The 14,913-nt window shown below is 37.8% G+C and overlaps 1 protein-coding gene across 3 annotated transcripts in view; it reads left to right on the top strand.

Annotated features, from left to right (window-relative positions):
• Nucleotides 1-13,316, top strand: part of TRMT11 (tRNA methyltransferase 11 homolog) — a 59,315-nt gene extending 45,999 nt beyond the window's left edge. For 2 of the 3 annotated variants that reach the window (XM_015084325.3, XM_015084326.3), the window contains exon 13: nt 11,671-13,312. In XM_015084325.3, the coding sequence (XP_014939811.1) occupies nt 11,671-11,802 (132 nt within the window). In that variant the 3' untranslated portion in view covers nt 11,803-13,312. Of the gene's footprint in view, nt 1-11,670 lie in introns of all 3 variants that reach the window. The other variant, XM_015084327.3, reaches the window with a different exon arrangement.
• The last annotated feature ends 1,597 nt before the right edge of the window (nt 13,317-14,913 follow it).

The raw sequence follows: 14,913 nt of genomic DNA, 5'->3' as shown, positions 1-14,913 counted from the left end.
TATATGCGTAACTTAGAATTATCTTCCTAGTGGTTTTCAAATTCAAACATGAACATACATCTTCTTCCCTCCCCATGACCCATGAGGAATACAACTGTGAGATTTTCAACATATTTTTTTGCCTAAAACCTTAGTGTGCAGTTTAATGAATAATTATAAAGTGAACATCTGTGTAACCACCACCAAGGTTAGGGTTAAACAGCAGTCAGCACCTCTATTTCTGATCCTAAACACCTCGCTTGCAGGTACAACCACTAATCTGACTAATATGGTAATCACTTTCTTGCTTTCCATCATACTATCACTAGTATTGAAATGATCCATAAGCCAAGTAATTTTGCTTTTTTTTTGATCTTTACATAAATGCATGTGTATTTTTGTTAATTTTTCTCATAATGGGTTGTGACAATCTAAAAAAATCAACTAGGAGAAGAATAGTCTCCAGTTTAAAGTGGAAGAGTATGTGTGTGCATGCCAATGCATATTTTGCTCTATTTTTCATCCTTTGCTACTGACTTACTTAGTTTTTATTAAGTATTTTAGATATAGTAACTAGTAAGTTGTCATAACATTTTTACCTGGTGTGTTGGCCCTGTATTATTTTAACATTCGAAGTTAAGTTTTGAATTTTATAAAGTTAATGTATTTTTAGTGGTAGGCATGTAGAAACTACTTAGAGACTCCTAGGTGGCTCAGTTGGTTAGGTGTCTAACTTTGGCTCAGGTCATGATCTCGCAGTTCACGAGTTTGAGCCCCATGTCAGGCTCTGTGCTGACAGCTCAGAGCCTGGAGCCTGCTTTGGATTCTGTGTCTCCCTCTCTCTCTGCCCCTCCCCTGCTCATACTCTGTCTCTCTCTCTTTGTCTCAGAAATAAATAAACATTAAACAGTTTTTTTAAATAAAAAAAGTACTTATAGGGCTGTATCATCCTAATAGCTTAAATATCCATGATGGTCTTTTTACAGTTAGAAAGAAGTTATGTGTTGAGTGCCGGATATCCAAGTTGAATCATTAAATGTTACTCATTTTCAGAACTCAGTGAATATTTTAATATGCATTAAAGTATTTTAATAGACTTTAGGTAACTTAATATCTTGCAAAGTAATGAAATTTTTTACAAGTACAGATTATATATGAATACCTAATTTAGGGATGAAGATTTCCAACCTTACCTTGTTCCCATTAAGAATAATGTTAGAGGTTTCTCTTAATAGTATTGGATGCCAGACTTTTGACCTGCTTGTCCTTGGTTTGGAAATGGCCTAGTGCTGTTTATAGTTGTATAACTTTAGCACAAGTGGTTTCTATAGCTACTGTCCAGTACCAGATGTAGAACAGTGGGAAGCTTTGATAAGGGGAGCAGGATTTTTAAACAAAAGCCGGACATGGGTAATTACCCCGAAGCTGAACTGAGGCCTGTTAGATTCAACACTGTCATTTACCTTTCATTTCACTCTACTGATTACAAGAAAGGAAATCTACCCAATGTTTTTCTCTTCCATCTCTTTGCCTTCTTCCTCTCACCTTATGTAAGAATGTGTATCATAGCTTTAATCTGTTTCAGGAATACAGGAGTGAGTCTTTCTTGACAAAATCAGATGAGCATTGTTAGTTTGGTGGCTTTCACTATGATGACAGCATTGTTGGTTTTCACTTATCATAGAATAAGTTTCATAAGCCATTTGTACTCTGTTGTTTGCAATGAAACTGCTGTTTTGTATAAACTACTGTCACTATGAGAATATAAATGGCTTAAGGTTAATACTAGTGAGGTAGAAGAAATCATTATCTCATTATCAGGAACTGTCAGTAAGTAAAAGGACAACTTGAACCTAACCTGTAATTATAATAGAAGCCATTTGGATTTCTTCTGAATGGCTGTAGAACTTCTGCAATTTCATCTCCAAACTCACACTTTTCTAGGGGAAATCCCTTATTTTTAAATGGTAATTTTATACATTGATGATTACCTCTCAGATATTTTCATCAAAGTTTGGGGGTTTCTATAAAAGTAACTCTTTTGGCAGTAAAAGGACACAGTGAGAGAGAACTTTGGCCTTACTCAGAATGTGGATGGGGATGGTGTGAGAGGTAAAGTTAGGGGATTGTTTATAGTAGAGGATGGTGGGGCAAGGAAGTTGAAGAAACTCATACCTGATGACTCATTGTTTCTCTGTAAAGGAGGTTTTGAGTTTTTGCTGGGAGTGAATAAACATAGTAATCTAAGGTCTTGAGGACAGGTGAAGTTTTGGAAAAGGTGCTGTCAGAAATTAGTAAGAAAACTGTGCCTTTTAATGATTTTTATATTCATGTACTTCTCATATTTTTGTATGTTTTCTTTTCTGGACTTGATTACATGTTCCCCAAGGGGAAAGGCCTGTCTTTCATCACTCGGCCTGTGTTTATGGGACCATTTGTGTAAGGTGATGAGGCTAAAGAGACTAAGTCATAGTCCTTATCCTTAGAGTACTTGCACAGTGAGAGAAGTGGGCACCCAACCCATCCCAATCTCATATGTTCGGTTCTGTAGTGACCTGTGCGAGGTGCTATGTGAACACCGGAGAGCATCTACCTGAGGAAATGGTGCTTGTCAAGAGAGGAAGCCAGTTGGGGTGCCTGAGAGGTTCCGACTTTGGCTCAGGTCATGATCTCAAGGTTTGCAAGTTCGAGCCCCACGTCGGGCTCTGTGCTGACAGTGTGGAACCCGCTTCAGATCCTGTTTCCCTCTCTCTCTGCCCTCCCCTGCTCATTCTCTCTCTCTCTCAAAAATAAATAACATAAAAAAAAAAAGAGAGAGAGAGAGAGAGAGGAAGCCAACATTTTAAGCAAAGGTACAGAGGCATGAGAGGGGTTGTGGACCATTCAGGGAGCCCTGAAGTATTTTAGCACGACTGAAATACTAAGTATTTGGGGGAGGAATGGTTGGAGCGGAAGTTGAAAACCAAAGAATGCTTAGTGTTGAAGGTCTTTACATACTAAAGAACTTCGAGTTGATCCTTTTGGTGATGGCAAGCCCATGAGGGATGTTAGGAGAGTGGCAGAAGTTCGTGTTTTATGAAAGTCACCTGGGCTTTAATATGCAGGTAAGTTTGAGTTGTGGAAAGATACCTGTGGTAGCAATGTAGAGGCTTCTGACATGGTGGTGCAAAGATGATGAAGCTGTAAACTAAGAAGGGTAGAAGTGATTGTAGAGGAGTTAATAGAATTAAGAGTTTGGAGGGAGGTAGACATGACAGAATTTGATTACTGATTGTATAATTGGGCTGAGGGCAACAGGAGTTAAGGTAGCGTCCAGAAATCTGGCTTGAGATGAGTGGATGATAGTTTTCTTGAATTTTTTTCCCCCTTTCACATGAGGACAGTGCTTTCCTGGGCTATTGAAATAGTCTCCCAACTGGTTTCCCTGCTTCTGTGATTTCTCCTGCTGTTATATTTCCTATGCAGTAGCCAGAGGATCTTTAAGAATGTAAATAGGTAAGCTCTTACCTGTGATCTCATGACGCATTGGTAGTGTGTCTGACTCCAGAATGTAAATAGATAGTGGAGCTCCCCTGCTTAAAAGTCATCAATGACTTTCTGTGGAATTTAAAATAAAATTCAGAATCTTTCACATAACCTTAAGGCCAGCCTGATCTATTTCTGGCTTGTCAGCCATTTCATTGTGTGTCACCTTCGCTTTTGTGTACCAGGCGTTAGCCACACTGGCATGTTTTCAGTTCCCAGAATGTATTTATCTCTTTTTAGTTTCAGAGTCTTCTCACATTGTGTTTCCTCTCTTATCCCCTCTCACCTGAGACTCTTAGGTCTCAGATAAATGCTCCTTCCTTAGGGAAGCTTTTTTTGTCCATACTCTTCACCCCATCTTCACCCCATCTAGCTGGGTGTCTCATATTATGGTAACTCTTCCCAGTGTTTAATCACGGTTTGTAAGTATATGTTTGGGTAGACAGTCTTTAATGTCTGTCTTCTACTAGCATATAAGCCCTGTGAATTCACAGATCTTGCCTGTTTTGCTCAACTCAACAAATACTTAATGAATAGTAATTGTTCAGGGATTATTTGGGGCCTTTCTAGAATAAAAACAATCCAATTCAGCAATATTTAAATCATCCATTTGAAGGAAGAGAAAGAACAGTTATGGCTAACTAAAAGTTTTCTCTTTGAAAGTACATGGGATTTTGTCATTACCCTGACATCACTCTTCAAAAATCAGTGTTACAAAAACATTTCAGTCCCCTGGTACCTAGGCTTCATTTCTTACGAGAAACAAACCAAACAAGCAGCCGAATCACCATATTGTGGAAAATCCTTACACCTTCCTGCTGTTTGCGGAGGAGATGATAATAAAGAATGGCAAGTTTCGGGGAGAAAGCAGTAACTAGAAGGGTAGTGTTACCTATGTGGACTTCTCAGTGAAGAAACTTTAGTTCCTTTAAAGTCTGAGCAGTACTTGTGAGGCTCCGTTTGAGAAATACTCTTACATGTGTGTATTCTCAGTATAATTCAGGGTGTCATTAGTTCCATTTAAAGTGTCCATTTCAAAAGTTACTACAAAACATACAATTTTGTTTTCTTGAGAATTTGTTCCCATTTAGATTAAAATAAATTGTAAGTGGCTGAAGTACTTTCAATGTCTTTTTTGTTATTTTACTCCTTTTGATGTAGAGTTGTAAAAAATAATTAACTTGAATAAGGATTAACTTGAACAATGTCTAGTTTATGTACTTTTTATTTCTTTTATTAGAGAATAATTTGCAGTTCTAGGTCGGGCATAGATGACAAAGTGATACATTTTAGAATCACCAAAGAGGATATGTATTTCTGTATTTCCACATCATTCTTTAAAAAATGAAATGGTGTGGATAAATGCTGATGTTTCCTGAAGTAAAATGGCCATCCCTATCATGTTGGTGCTCTGTGACTGTAGGTGTTTACAGCAAGCAGAACTCACAAACAGTGAGGGACTGACTGTCAGCTGGGCTTTAAGCTGCCATTACCCGCATTAGGAAGTACTCTAGAGAAGGATTTACCTACTTCAGCCAGCAGAGGGCAGTGTACACATGTACACTACCGGTTATAAGTCTTCCTTTGGTTTCTTTGGCAAGTGTGTTAAAATTCTTCAAGTGGTTTATGTTTAGAATTAGCAGTACTGATAGGACAGGAAATTGGCTGGGTGGGACAGTGGTTAAAGGGGTTCTGTCTAAAAGTTTAGATCAGAAATATGTGCTACCATAATGTTGCTGTTCTGTGAGGAATGTCTTCTAAATGTCAAAATCCATTTTGAATGACCCACTGATCTACCATGTGGGAAGTTAACTCTTTAGCCATTGTTTTGATATAATTTCCACTAAGAAAAGAAGTGTAATGGAAAAAGCATGGGCTTTGAAGTCTGGTCTAGGCTACACTTCTACAAATGCTACTTACTGGTTTATCGGTGGCAGATTATTTAAACTCTTTCAGCCTCCATTTCCTTATCTGCAAAATTTAGATAACAATCTTCTAGGAAAAGATGCAAAAAATCACTTTTGTAAAACACATAGTTGTAAATATAAGTTCTTTCTTGAATCAGAATTTGTGTATTGTCATATTTATGCTGTTTGTCTTACAGGGTTAAATTATAGGTCTGAAAGCAGTATATTTCCATTATGTAGCCATCTGAGACTAGTACATATTTTCCTGTAGAAACTCTGTTATAAAAAATGATATGTTCAATAAGGGGTTAATATACAAAGTATATAAAGAACTTCTATAGCTCAACACCAAAAAACAAAAAACAAACAAACAAAAAAAAACAAAATGAAAAAAACAAAACACAAGCAATCTGATTAAAAATGGGCAGAGGACCTGAATACACATTTTCCAGAGAAGACATACAGATGGCCACCAGACACATGAAAAGATGTTCAACATCACTAATTTTCAGGGAAATGCAAATCAAAACCACAATGAGATATCACCTCACACGAGTCAGAATGGCTAGTATCAAAAAGACAAGAAATAACAAGTGTTGGTGAGGATGTGGAGAAACGGGACCCCTCGTGCTCTGTTGGTAGGGATGTAAATTGGTGCAACCACTGTGGAAAACAATATGGAGGTTCCTCACAAAATTAAAAATAGGAATACCGTATGATCCAATAATCCCACCACTGGGTATTTACCTGAAGAAAACAAAAACAAATTTGAAAAGTATATGCAACCCCTGTGTTTATTGTAGCATTATTTACAATAACCAAGACACGGAAGCAATCTAAGAGTCCATCAATAGATGAACGAATAAAGAAGATATATATGCACAATGGATAGCCATAAGAAAGGATGAGATCTTGCCATTTGTGAACAACATGGATGGACCTAGAGGGTATCATGCGAAGTGAAATAGGTCAGAGACAAACGCTATATGATTTCATTTATACGTTGAATCCAAAAAACAAATATACAAAGTGGTGGTTACCAGAGGGGAAGTGGGTGGGGGGATGAGCAAAATAGGTGAAGGGGATTAAGAAGTACAAACTTCTAGATATAAGTAAGAGATGGCAGTGAGGACGTGTACAGTGTGGGGAGTATACTCAATAATATTGTTAATGTTTTGTGGTGACTGATGGTGACTACACTTATTGTGATGAGCATTGAGTAATATATGGAATTGCTGAATCAGTGTGTTGTACACCTGAAACTCATGCACCTGAAACCTGAAACACCTGATACTGTATATACACTGTGCTTCAATAATGAAATTTTAAAAATGGTGAGTGTCTAAAACATAGTGTAATCAATAATCTTAATAATTTATTCATATCTCCTGTAACTACTAACCTACTAGTAGGTTACTACTAACTACTAGTTAAATTTGGGAAAGGTAATCTGTAATCATTCACTGCCATAGTTTTCTCTCTGGGCATTTCCTAATTCTTTGTGTGTTTTAATTTTCCATGAAGCATTTCTTGCTTACTAAAAATTGGCAGGACTCAGACTTTATGCTACTTAGGTGATATGATGACTGATAGCGATAGGCAGGTTTGAAAGTGTTAGAGAAACCAGAAGTCGGACACTGTCGCAAGCTTGAGTTATGAGGGACATCAATGGTTGTGTTGCTTGAGGATACTCTTCTCCTTTTAAGTAAACACTTTAGACCTTCGAGATACGGAGTTGAAAAAAAATCTGCAGATATTCTTGGTTGAGATGGGCAGGGAATGTGAATAGAGAAGAGCATGAAAAGGTGATGAAAAATATGTAGAGTTGAATATCATCATCTCAAGTGTGAGCCCTGATAAACTAAAGATAGATTGAAAGAGAAAAAAGAAAAAAACCTACCGAGTTTGCCGTTTTCTTCAGCGTCAAGGTAACTTAAATTCTGAGCAGTTGCAAATAGTATATCTTTTATGGAAAGGGTATATTTTAAGTGTGTATTATTCATAGGTATATGATACTTACATGTCTGATATAATATGTGGGAGACTATAGATATACTAAATGTTTCATATGGAACATTTATGAACCATGACTTTTCCACTTAGGTGAAAACGGTAGCCCAAGTCCCTGGAGTGTCTCGCTTACCCTGAAGCGGGACTTAGGCTGCTCGCTACTGGAACGGCTCTTCCCAGATCTCTGACTGCACAAGGGATTTGGAATTTTTGGGTTCTCCGGGAGTTTTTGTTACAAATGTTTTATTTCACAATCAGCCTTGTAGAAGGAGGCATTCCAGCACAGGACCCATACGCATTCCTTATACCAATTATTCCCTACTCCCTGAGAGATAAAGATGAATAGGGATTTTTTTCCCCCCTCCAGAGGTTGCATTTCTAAGGTTATAGACGTTCCTAACTTTTCCAGTCGCACATATTTCTCTGCCACTGGGTCTCTGTACCACTGAACACAAGGTCTGTTAGGAGCTTATTTTACTTTTACTCTATTCTGAGGAAATCTTGTGACCTAAACTACCCAGATAAGTATGTCATAGGTAGTATATGTTTTCTCGATAGCCATTAATTAGTATAGGTTTTAATTACTGCTATGGGATCTTCCAGGCTCCTGCTGTTCATTTCCAGTCCCTTACTCTGATCATCATATTCTCTGCTCTTTATCACCAGTTTGTCTTTTTTATATCCTTTAGGTCAAAGGCCAGATGTTTTGTTAAGCTGTCTCGTTGGTCTGTGAGGAAGCCTATTTCCCACTGTGTTTCAGCTTTTGTGTTCTGTATGCCCTGCTTCCTCAGGTGCACTGCATTCTTGGCAGCATGGTTGTCTAGGCCCATTACCAGTTGAGCCTGCGTCAGTCTCCAGCCCGTCCTCAGCTGCCTACTGAGCCCGCATGCTGGAATCTATCTTGTCCTCCTCACCACTGCGTGCTCCAGAACATTCCCCAAAGTAGTCTGCCGTGCATTTCAACATAGAGGTGGTCGTGTATGGCCTGGAGGCGTCACAGGGATAAGAGAAGACAGAAGGCAGAGCTGGGAAGGACCTCACTGCCAGCTGGTGTTGTGATTCCTCCTGTGTGGGAGAGGAAACTGAGAGGACATTCAGCAAACTGATGTGCAGTTGAGTCCAACTCCCAGACATTAAGGGGAAAGCCTCAGAATTGGGGAATGTTCGAACCCATGTGGATTTTAACCAGGAATGCTGGCACATTAGATTTGCATTTTAACAAGTTGAGTTTAGTCTCAGTATGGAAAATAGACTGGAGAGGGAGCCACTGGAGAGAGGGCAACTGGCCATTGAGGGGAAAAAAAGGAGAGATGAGGAAGTTTAGATGCCAGTACTGGAGTTGTCGTGAAGAGAAGTGGATTTGAGACATTTAGGGTGGAGAATCAAAGATTTTCGGACTGACTGAATGTGACAGGAAAAGGGAGAGGCATTTGACCCAGGCTTCTGATTTCCATGTCTAGGTAGAGAGTGATGCAGGGAGCTGTGGGGAGGAGTAAAGCAGCAGGAGATGTCGACATCTGGACAGAGTTTTAAATAGCCAAGCAACATTTCTGCCAGGAGTGAGCTAGTGTGGCTCAGGAAGTGGACAGGTTTTCTAGCAATCTTTCTTGATAGAAGGACAGAAGTTGGAGGGTAGTTGAATGGCATGTCCCTTCCTTTCAGATGACCCTTCAGTCAGACTTTTGATGAAAGTTGAAATGCACAAGCCAAGGTTAAATGCTGGAACGTTGTTCTGTATTGCTGCTGCCCCGCGTACAGTCCTGAGATGTGGACCAGACCAGAGTCCTCCTCTGAAGTCCACTGTGCCCCTGGGGGTATGGTATCCCTCAGGCATCCTCGTGGCTCCTTATTTGTCTTCCTGCTATAAAGATTTTGTGTCATTGAAATAATCCTCTTAGTGGCCAGAACAAAGTTAATAGCACTTCTGATCTAGTTCTGTTGCTTTGTAGGTAGGCTGCTTAGCTATCAAAGCCTTAGTTTATCGCCTATTTATTGCCAGAGATACTCCTTCTCGAGTTGAGGAAAAAGTTAACTCTTGGAGAAAACCTCATTGTGTTATAGTTAAGAGTATGGTATCAGGGGTCAAATGGACCTGTGTTTAAATCCTAACTCTGCCACTTACCAGCTCTGTTATCTTGGGCCTGTACTCTATAATTCCTCAGCTGTAATGGATGTTAATAGTGTACTTATCTCTTAGAGAAGATGAGTTTATATTAGGTAGCTCATATAAAACATTTGTGTAGTTTGGGGCCCATAATAAATATCTAGTAAATGCCACGTTTCATTAGGTGTTCGTTAATTATGTACCTACAGGTTGATCTGATAAACTTTATCTTTCATCTTTTGCAAATTACATAGCCTGGAGTTAGTAACCACTGGCATGTTTTCATGCACTTGCAGAAGTATGTAATGTACTTAGTGTCATAAAATTTAAGTAGCTACTATTTTCTAAATTTGGTACTCCACCTTTATTCTTATGGTTTATGTTTTCTTGATAAGCAAGAAGGCATAAAGGTTAAGGGCTCAAAATTTGAATCTTGTTTATTTTTACTCGAGTCGTGTGACCTTGGGCAGGTTAGTTAACCTTTCTGTGCCTCAGTTTCCTCATCTGTAAAATGGAGACAATTACAGTACTGTTCTTACACAGTTATTGTGAGGATTGAATAAGTCAGTGTATATAAAGTACTTGGAACAGTGCCTGCACATAAGTAGCCCTGTACCTCTCCTTATTGGGTTACACAGTTAAAGTGCCTCAGGCATGGTAGTTTTTCTGCTTGTGCCGAGAAGCACAAGTTGTAACTTTTTACAATCTTATAGGGTAGTATTTTCTGTACAATAATCCCCTTCAGAGCTTGCTGAAGTACTCAGCAAATTGCACAGCAGGAGTGTGGGAAAGGGGTTCCAGTCCAAGGCGATGGGCTGACAATACAGGTTGTCCCACCTTCTTCCTGAGACCATGAAAAAGATAATAAAGACACTCACAAGAGAATGAAGCCCTCACAGCAAAGAGAGCAAGAGAAATGAACCAACAAAATTCCTAGGAACAGAGTGCATACAGAATCCAAGGGATACGTGAAATGGAACCCTGCAGGCTGCAGCACAGAATGGCAGAAGGGGACCACAATGAAGGCCTTTTTTCTTTCCTTTTTTTAAATGAATCAGGAAATCTGGACATGTTTAATAGTTTGGATTTTGTGTGATTTAAAAAGAAATTCTGTGACAAAATAGCTTCTGAATAAACAAATCAGCCAACATAATTTTATTTGGGCTACACCTAGGCTTTATTAAATATTAGGTATGAAGAAAAGGATGAAGATACTCATTTCATACAGGAATAAGGAAAAATATAAAAATATATGAAGATTGTTATATTCCAGATATATTTGTAGATACTATTCTGATACCGAAACCAGGATAAAAAATTAGGCTTCATATTTTCTAATTATGTCTTTATATCTGTTGTCAAAATCACATCAATTTACATGCAATGGAATCTGATTTTACAGTACATAGGAAGAGAGATTTTATTTCTAATTAGATTTTTTTTCACAGTTTGAGATGACTAGTGAAATGGGGAAGATTAATTAGCCCTCAATTTTCTAAGCTGAAATATAACCTTCCGACCCAGATTTCTATTTCCAGTGTCCAAACATCAGTCTGAGTGCTAGTCCTTACCTGCCTCTGAAGTCTGAGAGTGTGGAAATCGCTTGTTTAACTTTTATCTTCATCTACTGTGGTAAAGTTGCCAGAAATAGTTTACTTCATGAACTGAATATGGTTTTGCCTCCAAATAGTTTTCTCTATCTGTAGGACATTACATAAATCACTGCTGTTAAATATCTCTGGAGTGGAAGCTTCCATGTGTGAGGATTCTTACTGTCATGGGTGATTTCAGTTTCGGCTGAACTGTGGATCTGAAGATGTATGTGGTTGTCTGAACTTGTGTTGCCTGGGGCTGTTCTCTGTGCCCTCCCTGGATCTCTGTTTTCCCAGTGAAAGTATTTGCTCTCTTTGTGCAGAGGATTGTTGTACAGATCACACAAAGTGAAGCAGTTGATTGAGAACACTGTTGGATACCCAAGCAGGATACAGATATAGAATGGTGGTGTATTTCTAATTCAGATAATAAAGAAAAACAAACATGCACCAGAGAGCAGGATTTTGCTTAAAGTAAATGGCTGCTTTGGTTTCAAGCTAACTAAAGAAATAACTCAGACATCTTTGTTTTTTATATTTTCCAACCAACCAGAACCGGGACCAGTATTCACATCTGTTAAGTGATCACTTTCTCCCATACCAAGGTCATAATTCCTTCCGTGAGAAATATTTCAGTGGCGTAACAAAAAGAATTGCCAAGGAAGAGAAATGTAGCCAAGAGTGAAAATGAAGATTCTGACAATGGAAAAAGAGTAAGGATTTAACAGAAAAGACATCTGGATGTGAACTTCTATGTATGATATAGAAAACATATACTGTTTTAAATACTTTTATATAACGAAATAAATGGTACAAAGTAAATTGAACAATTCTTTTACAATTAGCTTTGTTTTATAGACTGTTTTGTTGTATGTAGTCTTTGGAACCATATTTAATTTATATTTGTACTTTCAAGTATTATGGAAATTGAAAACAGTTATATTTTTGGTAATTAATTTGCAAGGGGAACTGATACTGTTGACTTTTTAAACAGATACTTGCCAGATATGTTACAAGCAGTTAACCATGGTTGAGAGTTTATTCGTTTAGTAGGTTTGTTTAATTTGGTTTCTGATTGTAATTGATTTACAGTGCCACTAATAAAGTTTACTGAGGATCCCTAAAATGGTGGTGTATTTGGTGCTTTTGGGGAAGGGGGATGTGATGAAGGAAATGAATTTTTATTTATAAGTTCCAGACTAGTATGTAATGATAGCATAATGGTGATGAGAGGAAAGGCTAAGACCTGGCAACCTGAAAAGCTCCCCAACTCCTTGAGGCCTGTCCACATCTGAAGCTCGTCTGTACCTTGGACTTGCTCCTGCATTCCTAGAACTTGACTGTTGGTCAAGTTAACTACCCACAATTTTTGGTTTAGAAAGTAACCAATAGTTAAAAGCAGTAACAACAACACAAATCCTTGATGGTTCCCTAATGGTATTAGGCCTAATCAGAGCTCTTTGAAATAGAAGCTATATTTTTCTTGAAGGAGAAACTTTGCTGAGTCTACAGTGTGTCCATCATGAAAATATCTTGTTTGAAAACCACTCTACCCATTAATTCAGGATGCTAATAGCTTTCCTGCTTTTGGTGGTCAAATGTACCTCAGCAGGGTGGCAGTAAACTGATCCTCTCCTCTAACCATAGCCTATTTTTATTTATGCTGTTATTGTTATTATTATTATTATTATTATTATTATTACTTTAGTATTACTGCAGGCTTTTATGGACTCCCCATTTGAATTTGCATGGCTTAGGACCTCCAAAAGACCAGTGCTGCCCAAGCAGAGGGGTGGGGGGTGGTGGGGGGCATCCACTTAGTTCTCTCTCCTTTTCTTATAGTTCTCTCTCCTTTTCTTGTCCCGCTACCCTGAATCTCAGCAGCAGATCTCAAACATTTCAGCGATTGTTTTGTTTGGGTTTCTGGATGTGATTTGTGGTACACTGGGGAAAATCTAAAAGTATTCAAGGATAATTTATTTTCAGTATTTCTGTTATAAACCATCTTATTTAAAATTTTTTGAGGTTAATATGGAGGGTGAGTTTGCAACTTGGTAGCTGACTAAATTTGGAACATGAGATTGTAGCCTTGCCCCGTTTTTTTGCTTATCACAAAAATTAGCCCAAATAGTTCTGGCAAATTACAACATGAATTTTAGTCACTTTGTCCTTAAAAATTATCCAACATTAAAAAAAAAAAGAAACTTCAAATTATTTCTTATTACTACTAACGGAGGTCTTCTAATCTTTAATTCTTCATCATATTTATCATCATGTTGTCCCAACTCCATCATGCAGAGGTCCCAACTCCTCTTATTCTGCCAAAAAAAGAGACTTCATTTTCTGGCGTCAGGATCTTGTTCCTTTCTGCATAAGTTCTATCAGATTGTCTCCAGGAGTGCTTTGCTTTATGTGTGTTCCTTATGTACTTACCAGCATAAATGTCACCTAGAAAAGTGCCTGCATTTTGGATAGTCCTGTAGTATGAATTTGCAGTGTAATCTGTGTATGAACCCTAGGTGGTCCCTCGGCTGGTCTATTTAATGTTTATAATATGGCACAATCTGTAACTTTTTTCTGGTATATATTAAATATCCATAAAATCCAGATGGGTACCTTGGTGGTATTTCATCAGAAGTAACCTCTTTCCTCTCCATTTTGGTGGGGATTTTTTTTTTTTTTTCCTGTGATAGCTGGGAGGAAATAGTGGAGCAGATGGTCTTTGTCTACCCAGAGTGGCCAGCATATTAAAAAAAAAAAAAAATTTTGCTACAAATTTCTTAGCCACTTCCTGCCCATTGTGACCCAGGTTTTGGCCAGCTTGCCTCTAACGTCCATATGACTAATTCTTTAAATACAAAGATTGAGCAATAAAATATTTCAGACTCTATGAAATTCTGGGAGGTAAGTCAGTGTTACCACTGTTTTCTTATGGAGAAAACTGTCTTAAAATTTGAGATTCCCTTCATATTTAAAAACAGTGATTATAACTAAAAAGAACCTTATTTCAAGTATGGTAGGGAAAGTCGAGTATGAGTTAACATTACCAGATGCATCATAGTGAATATGTTTGTATTACTGGATGAAAAATTTGCTTTAAAAGTTTGAGACTTACAAACAACTTTTGAGATACTCTTATTATAATTCAATTAAAGAAGCAGGGCAGGGGGTTGACTTTTTTTTTAACATCAGGAAATTAGATATTAAGGTTATATTATCTAGATGCCAATAGAAGCAAATCTGGCTCTTGAATCAAAGACCTCAGTTGCTCTGAGTTAGAAGAACTGACATCCTATGCGGGAAGTGTTATCAGGTATTGCTAATCCAAAGAAATATGGAATTAAACATGATGTTTATGTGTTGAAAATTGGATGTGGCACTTTTTGGGGGAAATGATCTTTCTACACCATTTTAGTCTCCCTAAAAAAGCACAATGGAACTAAGCTGATGTTAATGGTTCTTCTAGGAAAAGAAAAAATTCTTTGTTGATGAAGCAAGGCATAAATAAATAAATTCATTAATGGACTATAGGGGTGGAAATGGAGGTGAGTGTTGCTGAGAAAGTTGGTGACCTCATTGTTGATTTTCCTGTTTGACCAAAAGGGAATAAATTATACCAGAATAAGGACCTTGGCTCCTTTTACAAAAGCATGGTTTTGCTCCATTATAAAGTTATTTAGAAAACTAAACACTTGTAAGAATCTTTTTTCTTAGAAGGATTGTATTCATAAAATAAGTGAAGTCTTACTTTCATTTCCAACTCACCCACTCCCATTTTTCTCAGATATTTATCAAG

This window comes from Acinonyx jubatus, chromosome B2 (assembly GCF_027475565.1).
Source record: "Acinonyx jubatus isolate Ajub_Pintada_27869175 chromosome B2, VMU_Ajub_asm_v1.0, whole genome shotgun sequence".
In the NCBI taxonomy this organism is placed as follows: Eukaryota; Metazoa; Chordata; class Mammalia; order Carnivora; family Felidae; genus Acinonyx; species Acinonyx jubatus.
Note: the sequence above shows the minus strand (reverse complement) of the source record. Positions and strands in the feature narration are given on the sequence as shown.